The sequence below is a fragment of the Ciconia boyciana genome, chromosome 9, assembly GCF_034638445.1.
Source record: "Ciconia boyciana chromosome 9, ASM3463844v1, whole genome shotgun sequence".
In the NCBI taxonomy this organism is placed as follows: domain Eukaryota; kingdom Metazoa; phylum Chordata; class Aves; order Ciconiiformes; family Ciconiidae; genus Ciconia; species Ciconia boyciana.
Genome location: NC_132942.1, coordinates 18,153,139 through 18,174,195, shown reverse-complemented (window position 1 = coordinate 18,174,195; position 21,057 = coordinate 18,153,139). Strand labels below are relative to the sequence as shown.

The 21,057-nt window shown below is 35.8% G+C and overlaps 1 protein-coding gene across 1 annotated transcript in view; it reads right to left on the bottom strand.

Moving 5' to 3' along the window:
• The window catches only part of DOCK2 (dedicator of cytokinesis 2), a 203,530-nt gene that overhangs the window by 145,119 nt on the left and 37,354 nt on the right, over positions 1–21,057 (bottom strand). Inside the window, exons 24-25 of the mRNA XM_072873065.1 lie at positions 14,305–14,375; positions 13,525–13,631 (exon numbers count right to left, since the gene is read on the bottom strand). Of these exons, the coding sequence (XP_072729166.1) occupies positions 13,525–13,631; positions 14,305–14,375 (178 nt within the window). The remainder of the gene's footprint in view (positions 1–13,524; positions 13,632–14,304; positions 14,376–21,057) is intronic.

Sequence of the window (21,057 nt, the reverse complement as noted above, 5' to 3'; positions counted from 1 at the left end):
CACCCACTTCTCTAAACCAGCAATGACTGTTTCATTCCCACCGCAGAGTTGGGCTGAAGAGTTATTTGCCGTACTTTTAACTTCTCCATACAGCCCATGTGCTGCTGAGATAGAAGCTGAATGTCGCCTCAGTGAGATACGTGCAAGGAACTTGCTTATGAAGTTGCAAAAGAAAAAATAAAATAGGACTGCAGTGAACTTGCAGTCTGTTACTGAAAGATGGCATGCATTTAACAGATTTTAAAGTGGATCAGACAAAAAAAAAAAAAGAAAAAAGACTCACAACTGAAACAAGCAGTTTAGACTGGATATAAAGAAAAACTTCTTCCCCATGAAGACAGTCAAGCAGTGGAACAAACAGGTTGCTCAGTCTCTGTCCTTGGAGGTTTTCAAGACCCAACTGGAGCAAGCCCAGAGCAACCTGGTCTGACCTCACAGTTTACCCCAACTTGAACTATTCTATGATCCTTTATTGCAAAAATTGCTCATTAATGGTAGCATAGCAGTAGCTTGGTGCACTGCAAATGACCAGTTGCTAATCCTCAGAAGACAGTAGCCAACTACTGATAACAAGTAAGTGCCAGCACACGGTGAGAAATTTACAGGAGACTGCTAGATCTTTAATCTTTGCAAAATGAATGGAGACTGTCAGAAAGTTAGGAACAAAGATATATCTCTACATTTATACCTATATATGCAAATCATGACTTTTTTAGGGATTGTAATTTTTTTCATCCATAGACTCAGACATCAAGGTTTCCTATACCAGAAGAGATGACATCAAAATCATGACTCCAAAGACAGAGAAGGGAAACCTATTTCTTGTCAATTCAGTCTGTAGCACTTGCACAGCATCTGTAGAGAGGCAAAAAAAATTGCTTCACAAATATTTAACGTGTATGAAAACACACATGCAGCAAGCACCGAGGGACATAAAAAATTTATCTTTTCTGATACCCACTCTGCCTGATCCCTGTCTTTCTTTTCAGATTCTCTAACTGCATGCAAAATATGCTAAAGGAATGATTCATTACAAGCTAAACCCCTCATCTTTCCTATAGCATTGTGGATCCAATACACTAACCCAAATGATAGGCAATAAAGCTCATCTGCATACAATATCACTGGACATACTTGTCTGCAGTTATATCTACATCTACACATTGCAACATTTTGTGTCACAAGTTCTCTGCTCTAAACCTCCTGTGTGCAAACTCTACTTTTTATAAGGATGGATAACTATTACTCTAACATTCTGCAGTAGACACAGTGACAGCTACAATTAATACAACATGAAGATGGACATATTTAGACAAACACATCCAACCTTTAACTAATCTGCAATCACGTCATAGGAATACAGGTTCCAAATCAACAGCATGTAATAAATTTAGCTGGCAACTCTTTTCTCATAACTACCATTCTTAAAAATACTGCTTTAAAACATTTCCACTTCAAAAAAATCAGTAGACACTGCTATGCTAACAGGCCTGTTCATAACAATAAAATTCAATGTCATATCAAATTACGTGACATTTCAGCCACTTTTCATCACTCACAAAGAGGATGGAATGTTATATGCACATGGCAGTTTCACATCTGCCAGGATAAACATACTTATTGCCCCCACTCCTCCAACATAATATCCAGCTCAATTTTTAAGCCATTAAGATTTCCCTTGAAATGTCTGACAGCTAGCAAATATAAAAAAATCTCTTTGGGCAGCTTTTAAAGTTACAGGAAGCAACTGGATAATAAATCATAATAAAAATCTATACTTAACAAGCTTTATTTCAAAAGTAAAGTAAGAGACTACACTGAAAAAAATCATTGATCAAGGGGAATCCTGTATTTTAGCTAAAGTACATTTTAAGTACTCATATAGAAAAAAGGTTAGGACTTCAAGGTAGGTACTATGTGTATATTAATCACTAAATTACATCTGACTTCACATGCCAGTGATATCTACTTGACCAGTAATAGGGAAGCGTAGAGGAGATCACGAGTTACAAGTTGCATTGGACACCTTAAAGAGGAGTAGAAATAAATTTCATTGAATTTAAAACTCCTCCATACCAGGGTTTCAGAGGCCATTTAAAACTTTTCCTACCAGTATGTAAAATGCCCACTGTTGTCTATAACTCATTTAAAAACCACACACACGTGTATTTTGGTAAAAGAAATAAGTCTTCGACATAATTCTTCTTTTGCATAAAGGCCTTCCATACTTCTTAAACATTAAGAAAGCAGGGTTTCTTGCATAGACAAAATTTTCCTATTGTACTGAGAGGACAGCAGAGGCAGAAGGTACAATTGATTTTCTCCAGTTTTAAGAACTAATTACTCTGCAAGCTTCATTACTCCCAGCTGTACTTTGCATTATAAATTAAAATTTGATTCACATTTGATATGTACAGATTCTCTTAAAAGGACTTAACATATGCAGCTGATCAATTATTTACAGTGCATTTTCACATGTGAACAATGTTGAAGTGTCAAGCTACACAGAAATTCAAAGGCCATTTAACTACCCTTATCTATATATATATATATATATATATATATTTTAAACAAAACCCATGCAATTGTAATTAATGAAAAAATTTGCAATGTATTTTTATAAGCAAGTTGTATGTTTTGGTGTTAATTATTTTGGTTTAGATTAAGGCTATATGCCTGTATTTTGTGACTGGCTGCTAGATAAACTCAGCTTGTTAGTTAAGGCAATACAGAATTACTTCATTTTGTGTGAAGTAAAGAACTCAATGTACTTCTAGGACGTTATTCATAAACAAAAGACAATAGTCTTAGGAAAGGAAAATGATTTAGATTCTATAAGATCCATAGCAGTTAAAGTCATCCCATATGAGGATGCAATTCCAAGATGTTCTGATGAATGCATACAATCAAAGTAACTGAAAAAGACTAGCATTTGTAGCAAATAAGCCCTGGTCTTAGCCTGAGCCTGCAAGTGGACTAGTATTACCATAGAACTGTAGTCATGCCTTCTCATCTTTAAAAAACCTGTTAAAACCATTTCACTAGAACATTATACAAAATATGAAATCCCCTTATTATCTTGGGACAAAGAGAAGTTTATTGAATGGGTATATAAATTCCAGATTATAATATTAAGGTATCATTGCAGAAGTAAAGTAAGCAAAATGAGCAAAGTGCTCATTTGGGCATCAACAACTTGTTGGCTAGGAAAAAGGAGAAAAAAAATAATAAAATCATGGAAGATGGTAATCAAGAAAACAAATAGCCAAAGTAAAATTTTCTGTTGTAATATTTGATGATCTGGACTCATTACTGAGTGCACCCTCAGTAAGTTTGTAGACAACACCAAATTGGGCAGCAGTGTCGATCTACTCGAGGGTAGGAAGGCTCTGCAAAGGGATCTGGACAGGCTGGATTGATGGGCCAAGGCCAACTGTATGAGATTCAACAAGGCCAAGCATCAGGTCCTGCACTTGGATCACAACCACCCCCTGCAACACTACAGGCTTCGGAAAGAGTGGCTGGAAAACTGCCGAGTAGGAAAAAGTCCTAGGAGTGTTGGTTGACAGCTGGCTGAATGTGAGCTGGCAGTGTGCCCAGGTGGCCAAGAAAGCCAACAGCTTCCTGGCTTGTATCAGGAATAGTGTGGCCAGCAGGAGTAGGGAAGTGATCGTGCCCCTGTACTCAGCACTGGTGAGGCCGCACCTCAAATACTGTGTTCAGTTTTGGGCCCCTCAGTACAAGAAGGACATCGAAACGCTGGAGCGTGTCCAGAGAAGGGCAATGAAGCTGGCAAAGGGTCTGGAGAACAAGTCTTATGAGGAGCGGCTGAGGGAACTGGGATTGTTTAGCCTGGAGAAGCAGAGGCTGAGGGGAGACCTTCTCTCTCTCTACAGCTACCTGAAAGGAGGTTGTAGTGAGGTGGGTGTCAGTCTCTTCTCCCAGGTAACAAGCAATAGGACAAGAAGAAACTGCCTCAAGGGTTATCAAGCATTGGAACAGGCTGCCCAGGGAATAGGCTGCCCAGGGAAGTGGCTGAGTCATCATCCCTGGAGGTATTTGAAAGACATGTGCACATGTCACCTAGGGACATGGTTTAGTGGTAGACTTTAGTGGCAGTGTTAGGTTTACAGTTGGATTCGGTCTTAAGGGTCTTTTCCAACCTAAATGATTCTATGATTAAGCAATCCACATACACACATTCATGCCCCCTGCCCCCCCGCCCCAAGAAAGCTGAAGACAGATGGGGGAGAGACATGGGGGGGGGGGAGGGGGCGGCGCAGATGCCTATTTAAGTACTAGCTGCTTTTTTGCTTGATAAATGATGTGATAAGATTGCCAGCACACACAGATATACTCTTTCTTAACATTCAAACCCATGAAAAAACTGATTGGCTTTTTTTCTAGAAGCCAGAATAAAACATGTGCTGCCTCAAACTCTATTTGAATACATAAGCCATCAACGTACAGTTTGAGCATCTTGCACTTATTTCATCAAGTTCTGTCAAAAGACATGTTGTTCTATGTATTTATCAATGACAAATTCCAACAAAGTTCTCAGAGAGAAGTTTCCTGGTAACATCTCCCTGCATAAGGACAGGTAGATTCATTCTGGTAGAAGATTAAGCACAGTTACATCTTATCAGTTTTAAGTTTTTTGGTGGGTTTTGTTGTTGTTGTTTGAGTGGGGGGTTTTTTAACCCCTTTATTCACCTTATTCTTCTTCAGAAGATATCTAATGATTTCTTCTGTACCAGGTGAGTGAAATTCAAACTCTAAGTCATTAGCACAATAATGTCATTAAAAAAGACATTTGGGTCTCCTTCAGCAAAAATCATAGACAGGCTTCATTCCTGACTGCCTCATATGTGCAGCCAAAATGGTAATAAAGATTTAACACCACTTTTTTCTCCCTTAGGAAACACTACTCTTGATTCCCTGGCATGCCTGTAGTCAAATCCATCTGTTAGGATGGCTTCATGCCCACTTAAAAACTGGCGTGCCAATTTAATAAGGACATAGGTGTCATCTGAATACAGATTTAGGACAAAGCCTTAAAAATAAAATCAGTGAACAACATTCTTTCAACAAGGAGAGACTTCTGATGGCAGCCAGTGCTCAATTAAAGTGCCTTGCTTCTTCACTAAGGACATCTGTTCACAACTGCAGGCATCTTTCTGTTAAAAGTCTTCCCTCTTCATTATTTGCCATTTAACTCTTTGTTGGGAGCCCGAAAGTCATGAATTTAAGATTGTATATATTTTATTCATTGCTAAATGTAAATTCAAATTTCACAGTTTAGATAGGAGCCACAGAAAGGGCAGGTGCCTTAGGTCACCTACAGACTGACAGCACTGTAAGATGCAAATTCTTTTTGTCTCCTGGAATCTAGTACTAACATAGCAAGAAGAAACACAATGGTTGATCCTGTGAAGCCAGCACACAACACTGTTGCTGACCATTCAAAGCAAGAGTCCGCAAGTAAGGTTAGATACAGAACAGGTACAACATTAATGGTCACAGCACACCACTGCGACCAAGCATAACGCTGCAGAATACATCCACTTCCCAGCTTCAGGGTGTATGTTCAACTTTCTCCACTCCTCACAAGAGCTGAATAATGACATGTATTTGAAGGCAGCCAGAGCAACATCTAACACTACTGTTGCTGTAGCTAAAACAACACTTTAAGCGTTCAGTGCCTTTTCCAGCTTTCAATCATTATAGTCTGTCAGCCTGCCACGAATGCTTGTCAGCATATCCTCTCTGGCAGATTTAAAAGTTTGCCTTGTGTTTGGATTATGGAATATTGATGAATTCCAACTTGCATGTTTCCACATTTCATTTAATTGGCACACAATTTTGCTAAAGTAACAGCTTCATATCGACTTCTGTAATATGTCTTTGTTCTCTTTTTTCTACTTGAATTAGCTGTAAACACAGATATTTTTATGCACACATTTAGAAGTTAATTGTTGAAACTAGTTCACCTAACTAGATTTAGATTTCCCTCCATATATCAAGATTTTTATAAAAATATAACTAAAAAACCTGCCACAATGGGTCAAATCTAACGAGAAGTTACCAGTAGCAATATTGAGCATGTCACCTAGTCCTCCATAAACAGAAGAAAGTAATGGCTTTAATCTACACATGTTCATCACAAACATATGCAGATAAATACCTGAAGATATACGTATGCCATCCTTATCCATATCAAAATATTGCAGGAATAGAACTGGCAAAAAATGAATACAGGATTTGAAGTGATGCTTTAAAGGTAATGTACCCCTAAAAACACTACTGCATATTACAAAAGGAGGAAGGAAAAAAAAAAACCCTACTCTGAGTGTGTTTCTTAAATGAATCTTTTCAAAGCTAAGTACAAAATTCAAGAATGAATCCACAGGAAAGATTCTGTGTTTCAATAGAGAACCATTTTAAAGGAATTTATGAACAGTGAGTATTTTCAATTTTTTCCCAGCAGCTAAAAAAGGGATAGTCAAGTGCATTAACAATGTCTACGTTCAAACATTTTAAAATATTGATGGTTGTGTTGAAAACAGTGCAGGAAACCAATTACAGAAAATGAAAAACAAAACTTTGGCTTAAGAACTCATATCAGTAGGAATACAACCGAAGATTACAAGAATATTTAAAATCAATAGCTATAACTCAATTCCAGTAATAATAATTAAACTGAAAGATGCTTAATCAGAAATTATTAGTGTTCCTTCTACTTTTTCAATTTTTTTCTTAACAGTCCTGAAGCTAAAAATAATACAGTTTTTTCTAAATCCTTAATTGGATTACATAGAAAAGAGAACACAGACTTGATGTTGATTATATGCCGCCATTTTAACTCCAAAATTTTTTCTGAGTTAACCCTGACTTGCACATATCTGACATCACAACATGGACTTACAGCTGGATCTTTAAAAGGGAAAAAAAAAAAAGTTATATTCTTTGTGAACCGTAGGCATTATACAACACAAACTTGCATTTCCTGACAGATCATAGCCCACGTAACAAATTCAAGCCTTTAGAAAGAAGAATTCCAAAGAACATGAAAGTACAAATCATTATCTTCCTGTTTTTTTTCAGACAGAAAAGTTCATTAAAGAGTCTAGCAAGACAATCTTAGATTGCTGAGGCTCTACTGTACAAAAACATAACATTACCAAACCCATTTGCATTCACTTGTATTTCACATGCTCTATTACAGTTAATCTATTTTATCTTACTGGTTTCTGCTTAAAATTAATGTTACGGTATTTAAGATCATAATCTAATTTAAAAGATGCCATAATTTAACCTGTATATAATTAACAACACACACAATATTCATAGCACAGGACCAACCTATTGACAGTTTTCCTTAGCTGCACCTCAAAAATTTAGGACACAGTTATATGTGTTTTACTTATTAAGGAATATATCTCAGATCTGACTTAAATCTTTGCTGTTCTAGATCACCAACACGTGAACTACTAATACTTTTCAAGCAGTGAAATGAAAGAACCAGGATATTTCACAGGCAAAACTCAGTAATGTACACATGAATGTTAGGAAACCAGTCTAATTATGGGTGTGTGCAAGTACCTATCTTGTTTAAACAACAGTATAATAGAAAGAGTTGTTCAGTTAGGAAAAATATTACTATAGTCTCAGCATTTCTTCTGACATCTGGCAAATTAACCCCTACTGCTAACATATGTCTCTTGCTGCTGTTCTTCCAAAATCAGCAAGTGGTTTGCATATGCTGAACATGCAGTAGCTATGTCTACAGCCACAGTGAGCAGAGGACCTGGATTTTGAGCCAAGAGAGTGAAACTCTATTCCCACCCCCGCCAGTGACCATCTGTGTGACCTACTTAGAGTTTATATTCCTTGGAGTAGATCTTACAGTGTTCTGCTACAGCACAAACTCGTAATCAGGAATGGACCTCTAAAGAATACAAAGTCATAAGCAGCAGTGTGAATACATACACATTTTATTATATGTTCAAGCATTTTATATTCATTTCACACCAATAAAAAACAATTCTCCCAAGGCTAATTGATTTGCAAATTTCAACATAATGTCAATGAATACTCCATGGTCAGTTTAGAATAAAAATCTAGCTCCAAATCCTATAAACTCAGAAACACTGACTACAATAAAAATTGCATGTAATTTGTAAACAGCTATGTCTTAAACTGGTGATCTCCAAAATGGAGAGATGGTCAGGGAATTTTGGCAATAGGTTTCCAAAAAAAAAAGAAAGAAAAAAAAGTGATGCATCAAAAACTAGCATTACATAGAAATGAAGCAATTCTAACAAACCTTTTCTTTGGCAGGCCCAACAGAGAATTTCACAAGAGGGAGAGAATAGTCCATTACATCTCAGTATACAAAGGGAAAGATATATGACAGGAGGCAGTTTCTTACATCATAAAAGAGACTTTGAAATCCCATTAGGGGTGCTTATACAGGACAAGACAACCATTTCTTTCCCTCTGATATTTTTAAATAATGTATTAGAGTGATCTAAAAGGAAAATGTCAAAAACTAAGTTTAAGATGATGTCTTGTCCTCTGATCAAAAAGGGCATAACATTGTCTGAAGACAAAACTGAATAAATATCTGTGCATGCGCTCACGCATCCTGCAAGAATGTTCCTAAACATGATAGAGAAAGTGCACAAGCAGTTGAAAGCATGTCTTCCTATGTTCAGCCACTCAAACACCTGAACCACCATAACCCCTCTAAGCTGTATTATAGTTACAGAGTGGGAACAAGAAATCGATGCCTCAACAACAACAACAAAAAATCTGTCAATGTAATTTAAAGGCTTGTAAAAGTGCTGTAGCATTGCGGGGCTTCTGAAGATCAATTACAGTAGCAGTCAACACAACTGGGCATCCTATCTGATGAAAGCATTCTATTCCAGAACAGTCTACACTGAAAACTTTTGAATGCCTGGGAATACATACCAATAAATTCAGCTTAACCTCAAGGCTTCCAACTTCAGGTTTATGTGCAACTTATTTAATAAAAACAAATTTCACTGGCTTCTTTATTTTTTGAAAACATTTTTTCATGTTTTCAGAATTCTGCTTCCTTAGAAAATGCTGTGAACATCAATGGGTAAAGGAAAAGAAATACCAATATATGAAATCCAATTAAATTATAAAGACAATACCATTGGGAATGGAAGTAAATGAACTGAACTGGAACTGTAATGAACTACATGGAAAGAGACTAAATACTAAAGCCTGGAGGAAAAATGGATAATCTGAAACACACGCAAATTAATAGACTTCATTGGCATTAGCAATGTAGTTAAATATATTCCATATTCATGGCAGAAGAAAATACTACCTGTTCTAGATAAATGTGAACTTTAGTTAATGATACTGTTTGGCAATCTTACCTTAATTATCATGCTGCATACTATTTTGTGATACAGTACATATACTTTCGTTCTTGTAAATTTTGTAAATTACCTTCCAACTCATTGCTTGGAGTAACGAGTCAGGCATTGTCTACACCCTGCAAACACAGTTGGTTCTCTACCCAATTAATTTTAGAATCAATTGTATTTAATGTAGAGCAATAAGAGCATCTTCGGAATTTTCTATTTTAAACCATGGCATTGTACAAGAAAAAGGACTTGTTTGCTATTTACTGTGCACAATATTACAGTAGCACAGTACAGAAACTTTTCCATACCACTATAATATCAGAGATACTTAACTGTGTATTGATCTTTTCACATTCTTCAGTGCCTGCACTTAAAACATGTTGTGGACTTTCCCCTATGATAATTACAACTTGAAGGTTAAATCGAAGCAATATAAAAACAAAACATAAATGCAAATAATCATAAAATATCAGCTAGATGTAAAACACCCTGCGATTATCCCAAGGCTGATTTTATGCCATTAGCAATGTAGGGGCAGGTTGAGTGAAAGGAAAATTATAAAGATCATTACCCAAAAGAGAAACTCTATGATTAAATGCCCCAAAAGATACTTGGGTAACACTACTGAGACAACAGTAACTTTGTTAGCTGGCCATACTAAGTGCCAGAGGAATGACAACTTTGTCATGGAATGGTCTCATTAAAAGTAAAATATACTTGCAACCCTGACTAGGTTGCACTGAGGATGGTGAAAAGGTATGCCTGTCCCTGTCCTCGCCCCCCAAGAAGAAAGAAAAAAGGGAAATTGTCAGGTTCAGGTATGTATAAATTTTAAACTCTACAACAACAGCAAGAAGCAGTTTTATTCTGTCACTTCATCAAAATACTGAAGTACAAAAATCTTTAAATGAATATTCTCTAGTTAGCAAGAATATTCTCTGGCTAGCCAAACCAATATGGACCGATAAAGCTAAAACAAACTGGGCATGTTTTAGCTTTATTTTAAAAATGACATCTACTTGATTTGTTTATTTTGGGCAACTGCTTCTTCAGAGGACCGTCTCTTATTTTAAACTAATAATTAAAAGAAGATAAATTTATTTCCCCAGGCTCCTCTAAAAACAACAGCACCTAAGTATTATTATATAATTATATACCAAGTATTACAGTAAAAACATTTTAAGGTAGATCTTGCATATATAATCACCATAAGCATATAAACAAACTGTTAGTTTGTACATATCATCAAATGCATACACTTTAACTGTCAATTACTAGTGCAAGTTTGGATCACAATTACCTATTCAGACATACAGGATCCAGCGTAAAGCAGCTAGGCTGGCAAATGGTTTAAGTATTATATGCTGTCTTTATGGTCTTAGCTCCTTGGTTTTGTTATGAAGTGTTTGACATTACCAAAAAGTAGCACAGGGAAGTTTTGGACATTATTTATTTATTTTAATTTATAAATTTAAGACCAAATGAGTCCACTAACTACCTCTCTGGGAAAAATTAAAATGTATTGATTATCTTGTCAGCAGTATACAAAAAGCACCATTTATTGTTTTTTATAAAAGCTCCTCAGAATTAGAAATCCTCTTAGCAAAATTGCTTATTATTACCTTAAAAATATAGAAAGAGAAAACATACACGCTTTTTATAATTCACAACATATTCTGAGGTAGACATTTTCTATGATATACCAGCTATATATTTCAAGACATCAGACAAGCTACATTTACAAGCAAGCAGCAATCTATTATTATTTATCTGCAAGCAATAAAAGCTTTACAGAACATTTTGCATTAACAGACTGTAGCTAAAGCAAAGGCCTGTTAAACACGTGAAATGAGAACCACACTAAGACTATAATGGTAGCTTCTTTGGAATCAAAAAACCCCACTCTTTTCTCCTCTGGAGCATACATTGATATGGAAGAAAGGAGCAGTGGCATGTACACTAAAAGGAGTAAGATGCAAGTCAATAGAACTGTGAAGAACACAGCTTATTGTATGCTCAACTATTTTCCTTCTGGATCTTTATTAGGGCTTTATTCTTTATTACACGAGCATGGGATCTCTTGTCCTGACCAACACTCCTGATATATGAACCAATAACAAAAGTATTTCAATGAGACAAGTTTCTTTAAAGAAGAATTATCGAACTATTGTTATTCCACAGCTGTGCCTGCTCTTATTCTGTGTCTTCTAAAATTCTGAGACAGAATAATACAAATTTGAGTTTTTCTTCCAGAAAAATGGTATTTGACTGGAGACTAATGTATCACACTAAAAGCATAAAAGTTAGTAAAAGGCTGATTAAAACAAGTCATATCCTTAGTACTATTACAGCTAGAATTACCCAGCTGCTTTAAGCCTCTAACTGTTCTTGCAGATAGCAAAGCAGTGGGTTTACTGGAGATGAACCAAAACTCATAACCTCAGAGTTTAGGCTGGTCTCTTATGTACTTATTGGTTGCACAGAAGATCATTACTAATGTACCCATACACCAGAAAAAAAAAAGATTATAGCTTACACTTAAGTTTCTCACTATTAAACACAGTCAAGGTAACTCACTGAATTCTAATAAGAGCAAGAGTTCAAGAGAGTGCATTATTTTAACCCCAAAGTTTTCCAGTTTTGTGAGAGGATGTTTTTCCTTCTGGTCTAAATGCTACTTGCCACAAGATGATGAGATAAAGGTAAGTCTGACACTTCTGATCTTAGAAGCAGCAGCAGTAGTAAAAGCAACCGGTAATGCAATGATATATCAGACTGTACTTGTAAAATAGAAACACAGTAACCTACCGGAAAAAATTGTGAATACAGAATTAGATCTGTTTGAAAATAAACTAGTTGCATCTACTTTTAATAGCTTGGATCAGTGTCTGTAGATACCCAAACTACAGCTACTAAAGTTCCACTGATTCAAGCAACCTTGAGTCTTACACATAGTTAAAAAAAAAAAAAAATCACAGATGATGAACATGAAATCATTAACATAAATATAGGTTAAAATACTATCTAATTTAATCTAAACATTAAAACCAACTATATTATTTTCTTTATTTTGTCCATGAAATCTATAATGGTCTCAAAACACAACAGAGACAGCTAATTATTGTTATAGCTTACAATATACATTTCCATCTCAATAGAATGCAACAGAAGTCTTAAAATAAAGTTGAATTTTTATCTGTCCTAGCTAGTTAGAACTGCATCACTCCTCTGGCAACAGAGGGATGAGATGAGGAGGGCAATCCTCTCTCACTCTACGCATGCTCAGCACTATTTACTACCACTGTTGTACTGTCAAGTTCCTAGAATTATTATCTATAAATTGTCAGAAACTGAAATTCTGACAAATTGGTCATCCATCTGAGTAGCTTGTGCACCTTTCAAAGTTCTGGAGGTCTTCTACACAGCTGTAAGATGCTGAGAGAGAAGCAAGCCATCTGGTCCACAAGAGAGGAGACAGAACACTTAACAGTGAAGATGAAGTCAACCATGTAAAACTGGGCTTCTCTGCTAGGACTCCTTCAGCAAAAATTCCCTTTCTGTGATAATATGAAGGAAAACTAAGTGCAAGGCTGATAAAGGCATTTCAGTACCACTTATCAGTCCTGTTCTGAGAGTGGGGAAAGACACTAAGTTCTGATAAAGGTTAAGAAACATCATAATTCCTATAAATGGAGAAGCTGCATTGCAGCTGAGCTATACTACAGCACAATCAGCCTTTTTTTCCTCTGCCCAGAGGCCTTATATAACATAAGTTGTGTTCACAAGGTTTCACTTCATGTTCCTATTTCACTATAGAGCTTACAAATGGGTTGAAAGGATATATACAGCTCCATCCCTCTAACCATTATATAATATGAAAAATGCACAAAACTGTTCCTCTGAGACCCACCTGTTCCTTGTTCTAGGCTACCAATCACACTTCGTGCGATAGCTGTCTTGTAGAAAGAGGTGAATCCTCTCCAGAGGTCAGACTTCTGGCATTCACACTCTCTCAGTATTAGTTTTACTCAATTTCAAACATGGATAGCACAAAACATAAGTCAGTCAACATTTTCACACCTATTTACTTTAAGCCTAAAAGGCATTTTATATTTACCTTGTTTTTTAAAAAGGTTGCTGTGTACTATTTCCTTCATGGACTGCACTTTCTGCTTCTGTAGTTTCACTGGTGGAATGCAAGTGTAAAATTCATATAGTAGTTGGCTGCATGTAAAGGAAAAGTGTCATAAATACCGTACAGATTAATCAATCATGTGTTAATAAAGACAGAAAGAGCAAAAGATCATATATTTCTAAACATTTATTTCTTTTTAAGACTTAGATTTATTTGCTTTATCACAAACATTGACAAGAGATCAGTAGCAGGTTCAAAAGAAAACTTTCAAGAGAAACAAGATGAGGATGAACTAGATTTTGGTCATGTTTACAAATGTTTATTACTTTCCATTGTTTTCAATGGAATAAAGATATTTTTGTGTGTGGTGGAGGCAATTTATCTTTGTCTGACAAATAAAGATAGATACTTATTTCAAACTGCTGAAATCAGATTTTGTTTTCTGGAATAGGGCTTATTTGGGGCAGGGTGGCAGGGAGAGAGGAAGAGGGAAAAAAAAAAAGATAGATTCTTCCACTTGCTCATTTTATTCACCAAGTTACTGCTGAAGTATTGGGCCTCCATAATGAATTCTGTCATTATGTAAGTCGGATGAGAACTCCCTGTTAAAAACATATGCCCAGAGTTCCACCACTGTCTTGATCAGTACAAACTGGCATAGCTTTGTTGACTTAAACTGATCAATAATAATTTATTATTTACAACAGCATTACATTGTATACACCATGTGATGCATCTACTAAATGTTCAAAAGCAGCTCACCTCAGTAACTTGGCATCAAAGACCATTTCAACATCATGAAGAACTGATGGTATGTACTTCAAGGCAGCAACCTGTATTGATATACAGATTGTGTTAATTTTGTATGTTTATCTGCATACAAACAATACAGAGCACACCACTGAAGCAGATGCACACAAAACAATGATAAATTTTGGCTTCTTTCCTCAGACTGAAATTTTACATCACGTTTGAATATTGATTTCACCACAAACTACTAGTCACACAAGGGCTCTTATGTTGAGGATATGCAGAGGAACTTAAAAACAATAGTTCCAAATGGATCATGTTCTCTTTGTAGACCACTGGAAGGGCTAAGACTGTCTTTGTAGATCATGTTCTCTTTGTAGACCACTAAGACTGTCTTTATGATGCAAATATGTAAACCAAGCACTGATCAAAGCAGGAGCTCTTTGATCATACTTTGTATTGATTCGATCCCAGAAATGTGTCATGCAGAAGGCAGAAGTCAGGATAACAGTCATCTATCCACCCCAAAGCTACACTTCCTGGAATAGATGCAATGGAGTGTAATCTCCCTAACCAACCATCAGCAGCTAAGCTATCCGATAGTTTACCTTATGCTAGTGATTTCTGAGTTATATTTTGACTCTGTAGTGGAATAATCAAACCTTAAAAGATGACAAGGGTAAAAAAAAAGACACATTACTATTCTTACATGGACAAGAATACTTAAGCAGGTAATTTCAGGCTCAAAATCATCACTAACATTTAAGGCTAACATACTTAAAGACTAATTTGCAGTACTCAGTGTCATAAAGTTCCTTTGTAGGTTGAAAGTATTTAGCCTCTGTAACACCTTTTGAAAGCAAACATAGTGAAAAATCTCGCAATGAAAAGCAAAAATGTTAAACATATTTAACATTTGCTGGGCCACTGTCCACTCATTTCTGTGCTTATGCTTTAGATAAAGAGCTGCCTGCAACAATTTTTACATTCACAAAATTACCTGTTACTTATCTTCCCACTAACAAGCTTGTATTTCTCAAATACTTTACATATCCAAAAGGATATGCAGTGCTTCTTGGCTGAAAGCTGTAATAAATTCCAAGCAAAACCAGACTATTTGGTTTTAAAAGTATTTTCTGTAAAGTGCTACATAACTTTTCAAAAAAGAGAACCTGGCCACATTGATATAGGTCTGACATCAGTCTCTTCCTTCCCTCCCATCTTCCTATTTCAATAGGTCACCTACAGCAGGTCCTTTTCATGGAAGTTCAAATCTGCATAAAGATGCTGTGCAATCATTGACTACCAAAAGAAACAACATCTCGGGATAGTTATTTATCTAAAACCAATTAGCTGTTTTGTCTGTTCTTATTTCAGAGGAAAACCAGAATGTCGTCTTGCCAAGAAGTTTTTTGCCTATCTAAAAATCTGACCACAGCATCCATTTTTGGTTATTGTACCATAATTTCTTAGCAAAAAACTATAGTTAATCTCTGCTGTCATTATGAACTTACAACTGAAGAAAATAGAAATAATCATACCAGTTATGTTTGCATGCTCCTATAAATCCAACCATAGTAAACAGAATCAATTTACAACATTTCAGTTTGACTAACCTCTTCTTGGTCCAGATTATGAGAATTACAAAGGTAATAACATCTTTACTTCATTGTGCAATTTTAGTGTGAAAATTTCTACTAACATTTTGCTGAAAACTAAGTTACAGTAATGTGAAGCCTTCTATTACTGATATAGCTCTAGTTTTTGTAACAGGCCTGTTCCACCCATGATACATCCTAGGTTAGGAAAAAAATTAGAACAAATCCCAAAACTATGCATTACACAGACGCTTACTGTCTTTTCTTCAAGGTAATATGGTATATGCTACAGGACTGATTAAACACGTTATCCAATAAATGCATGCTGAAGTTGCACAATTTCTCTTCACTCAGAATAGTGGAGTTTACTACCCACCTTGAAAATAGGAGTAACTCTTGCTTTATGTCATTTATTTATAGGGACTGTAACAAAACAGTAAAGATCACACATTCATTTTTACACTGGCAAAGCACAAAACCCAAACAAATTTTAAAAAGCCCAAACAGAAGTATGTTTCCACTAGCCCCTGAAGTCTGTCCATATTTTAAGCTACAATAAGGGATAAACTGAGTTAACTACAAGCAAATGTGATTTTTAATTAGGAACTACTGCTACATGTCATAGGAAGTCTAAAAAGACTGTGAACCTGGAACCAATGGAACACAATTCTTGACTACTTATGTCTCTTAAATTCAGCATAAGATAAGTTACAATAAGGTAAAACAAATTATTTAAACCTAGAGTGAGCTACTAATTACAAAAGTTACCAGAAAGTGTTCTACATTGCACTCATTAGGTAAGTTCTTGAATACTTATGCTTGCCTAGACACAGGCCTAGCATTGTTTTTAAGTGAAAACACTTCAGGTTTCACAGTTATATGCTTTCAAAATAATACTATAAAATCAGGTTCCATCTCTCATACCAGGCTTCAGAAATCACTGTTGTAAAGTGATTAGATAGTTTCTATGAAGAAACAGCAAAAGTCAATTATTTCCACATGATAGGGCAAAAAGCTACATCTTGCTAATAAACATGCATGGCTATGTGTCTCAAGAGATTCTCCTGTCATTTGAATCAGGCTCAATACTACCCCTATTTTAACCACTAAGCTAAATGCTTCTCTCCTGTAGAAGAAACTCAAGAAAAAGTTTGCAAGTAAAGTCCCAAAAGCCTTCTTGAATCATGAGACCCAAGTCTTCGTCCTACATAAACCTACACAACAAAACAAAAAAGTCTAGAGAACCACCTGGAGTCCACAAAAACTCACAGGACCAATTCTCTCAGCAGAAGCCCTACCAAGATCTGTAACTGAATCATAAAACAGGAACTGGAAAAAAGTGTTAATATTCCATGGGAATGCCACATCAACTGAGTGCTCCATCAGTGTGCAAAGCTACACTGATCTGGATTTTTATTAAATGGAATAAACAGGGTAAGAAATCGTACTACCATATGCCTGCTATTCTTTTAAAACAGACCAATTGTAATTTATTGTACCACTTCCATCCCTTTCCTAACTGAAGAAAAAAGGGTAAACACCACTGAAATGATATCAGACCAGAAATAATATTTAATTTTGGGCTCCTGTGCAGTCAATTCTAATTCAATGTATAGATATCTATCAGAACTATATTGCATGCAGTCAACAATTCACTGAATCTCAGCCACAAAACATGATAAAACATCTAACAAACTATTACAATTTGCATTTCCTGAGATTTTATAACCTGGTTTCAAACAACAGGAAAATCATTTAAACTATCATACAAAGATTAGTTTAAACAAAAACTTTATGAATGGGCATTGCAAATGCATGAGTCAAACATCTGAAATACACACTCATCGCCCCAGAGCATCAATATTTCAGCTTGTTCAAGACAATAAATTTATATACACAAATGATATAAGACAACAGTTATGATAGGTGCATTAAGACATACAACATAAAAGCAGAGCCACTCAAATATTTCTAGTGAGGGGGAGCGTAAGGAACATGGCAAGGCCAACAGCAAACTGAGAAGCACATCAAAACTGCAATCAGTAGTGTGAGAATGTTAGTATGAATAGACAGTTGAAATTACAAAGACTAAGGAAGAAGTATTTTTCTTTCCAGTTACCAATTTGAAATTTTAATGTGCTGATGGTTTGACAAGCTTTTGGTTTTGTCACTAAATGAGAAGCTGTCTACTGTTTCCTCAATAGCTGTCAACACCACAGTGCTTCTATACTGAAACTTTCCACAAAGATGAAAGAGCCACTCAGGAAGAGGCTTAGAATTAAGCCTATCTAGACTCAAAACATCTCTCTCTCTCTATACAGCAAACTCTTTGTTAAAAACTTAGTCTCTTCTTTATTTGGTGTAGGGAGATTAGAATAAAGACAATCAGAGCACAGCTTTCTTTGGCTCTCATTTAGACCTTTTAAACACCATAAAGCTATCATTTTATTTCTATTAGCTTCCACTGCAGTAGCCAGCTTGCCTTTTTTTTTTTTTTCCTTTTAAAATTATAACTATTTGGGTCTTGATTCAAAAAGAAAGAATTTAGTCTGCTGCAAGGGTGTATACAGTATTTCAAACTGGCTCAATGCTGGCTTAAGATGCCTTCAGATAAAGTCATTCCTCTACAGATCTCATCCCCACATTCATACACCATCCTGGGAAGGTCAAAGGAGTGTTCAAAAGCTGTTGCCACTTCAACAAAAAGATTCTGTGTTCTACTGATCTTAGCCATTATTAGCCCCTTGAAAAAGGTTGGGGAAAATGTTTGGTTTAGTTTTTGTTTGTTAGTTGGTTGGTTGTTTTTGGTTGGTTGGTTGTTTTTTTAAACACACAAGACTGTGAAAAACTGAGGCTATTTAAAACACTCGTACAGATACATGTCATGGGCTAGAAAGTTGTCCCAGCGCCAGTTTTACTTCAGCAATGTGTTGTTGCTTGCTCTTCACGCAACAAATACTATGTGAAGATAGTGTGCAATGGCAGAATCTGAATTTCATTTTACACCAATCCACAGTTACCATGAAAGATGTTTGATAAAGGATAGGGCCACCAGTGGCCACAAAAATATTTCAAGCAGTATTCCACTGACACTTGGTCTATTCTGCTGTCTCTGCCTTCCCACATATTCCCTATTCTGCACTTATATGAGAAGGGAAATGGGAAGGCTGTAGCTACCATTTCTCTGCAGATGTGTAGTACCAACTGAAGTACAATAAAAGTATATCCCCTGCATTCTTTTAAACTCCCAAGTTTCATTTGCAATAATTGCTTCAAATGATGCACTATGGACACAATTGAGTACTGCCCTTAATGAAGTCATAAAAGTCTCCTAGTAAGCAGTACAAGATGTTCTGCAAGACCTTAGAGATTAATTTTTTTAGTGGGATACAGATAAACCCACAACATTCCAGAAAATTATTTCATACATATACAATATGCAGTTAAATTTATTTTAACCTTTACTCCTGACCAAGCTTATTTTCTTAGCTGCCCTCTTTTACAACATTACATTATACATATTCATGACATTCAAGTACGCATTAGATGAAAAGAACATTCTAAGAAATCATTGGTGCTCTATTTCTTAGTCTAATTTTGTGCTATCAAGGCAACTTTAACAAGTTACTATGCAGTCCCCTATTGTACACCGCAATCAAAGCATCACAGTCAGTACCCTTCTAGCCTTATTCTCTCACAAGTAATCTATGCGTCTCTTACAGTTTTAAGTTCTTAGAATCTACTGCAGCATGATGGATGGGTCAAAACATGTGGGAAAGAATGAGAGGAGAAAGGTAGCATCTTCATATTACATTATTTTCATAGTTTTCAATGCCACAGACAATTTCTTATTCCTATGTTTCCACGACCTTAAGAATGTGTCATGTAAGGTTTCTTAAACATGCATAGAATTGGGACTACTACTTTCTAAAAATCAGTGCCTAAGAGCAAGGTGGGTATAGCTGACATTTGCAACAGACAAGACCATCTGTAGGTCAAATGTGATGTGTCAATTGGGGGACAGAACAGTTTTTGGAAAAGAAACTGGGGTTTGATTTGTAATTTAAGTTGGAGAGCACAAGCTTGTCAATGAAAGGGCACACACACAGACTACAAATCAGACATCAACAGTATGACCTTATAAAAACACATAACCTGAAATTTAAAAATAATTAATCAGATTTTTTTCCCTGGAAATATACGGTTGATTTACAAAGACACAAAACATATCTGCAGAAAATTATTATTTTTCCCTGAGAGCTAAGAGAAAGGAAAGAAGGTACTAACACCTCCCTACTCCCCCTCACTCCCAGGATCTCGCTTCACCAAACTATTTGCAGGTTCTGGAAATACGTTTCCAGGTTTCCAAATTTAAAAAAGTCTATCCTCAGAATTACAGACTTTAGGAAAAACTATCTCTAAAAACTACAAAAATTCACCAGCAATGGCCACAGAGAAGCAACTATAAATGAAACATACCTGTAACATCATCCCTGCCAAAATAAGTTAAAAAAATGTTTAAGTCTAGTATCTAGGAAGATGGGTGCCACCACCAGTAAGTCAGTATAAGTTCTGAAATTATCATTTTAAATAATTACAAGAAAAATCTTTGAAAAGTCTCTTACAAGGAAAAATCCTTACTCTGCACATCCACACTGATACTCATACTAGTGAATTTATAACATTCCCAATCTTGCCTACAAGGAGCAATCTCTTTACAAAGTAATATCCCAGGACCTGAAAATGGGTCACTCTCCAGTTCATATGGTTGCTTTCAAACATCAGGAAACGCTTTACATCAAAGTTGGCATATTGAAATTATAATCCTACTTGTAGTAAAATGACTTTATGTGATACTGAAGTTGAGAAGCATTCTGTCTGTATCTTTAAACAAAAGAGGCACCTTCACCAATTCCAGAAGTTAAAAAAAGGCTAATTCGGATTTACATGTAAATTTCCAGTTTACCAACAATAAATTAATAATTCAGTCTTCAGCTGTTCAAAGCTTATATGAACAGTACTGCAGAACAGAACCAGATATCTACCCTTCTCAAAGCGCAGGCAGTAAAATAAGTCAAAGCATCTATCGACTTCAGCCAACTTTAGAACAAGAAATTGAAAAGCTAGATTTTTAACTTTTTGTAAATTTATACAGCATGTAACAGAT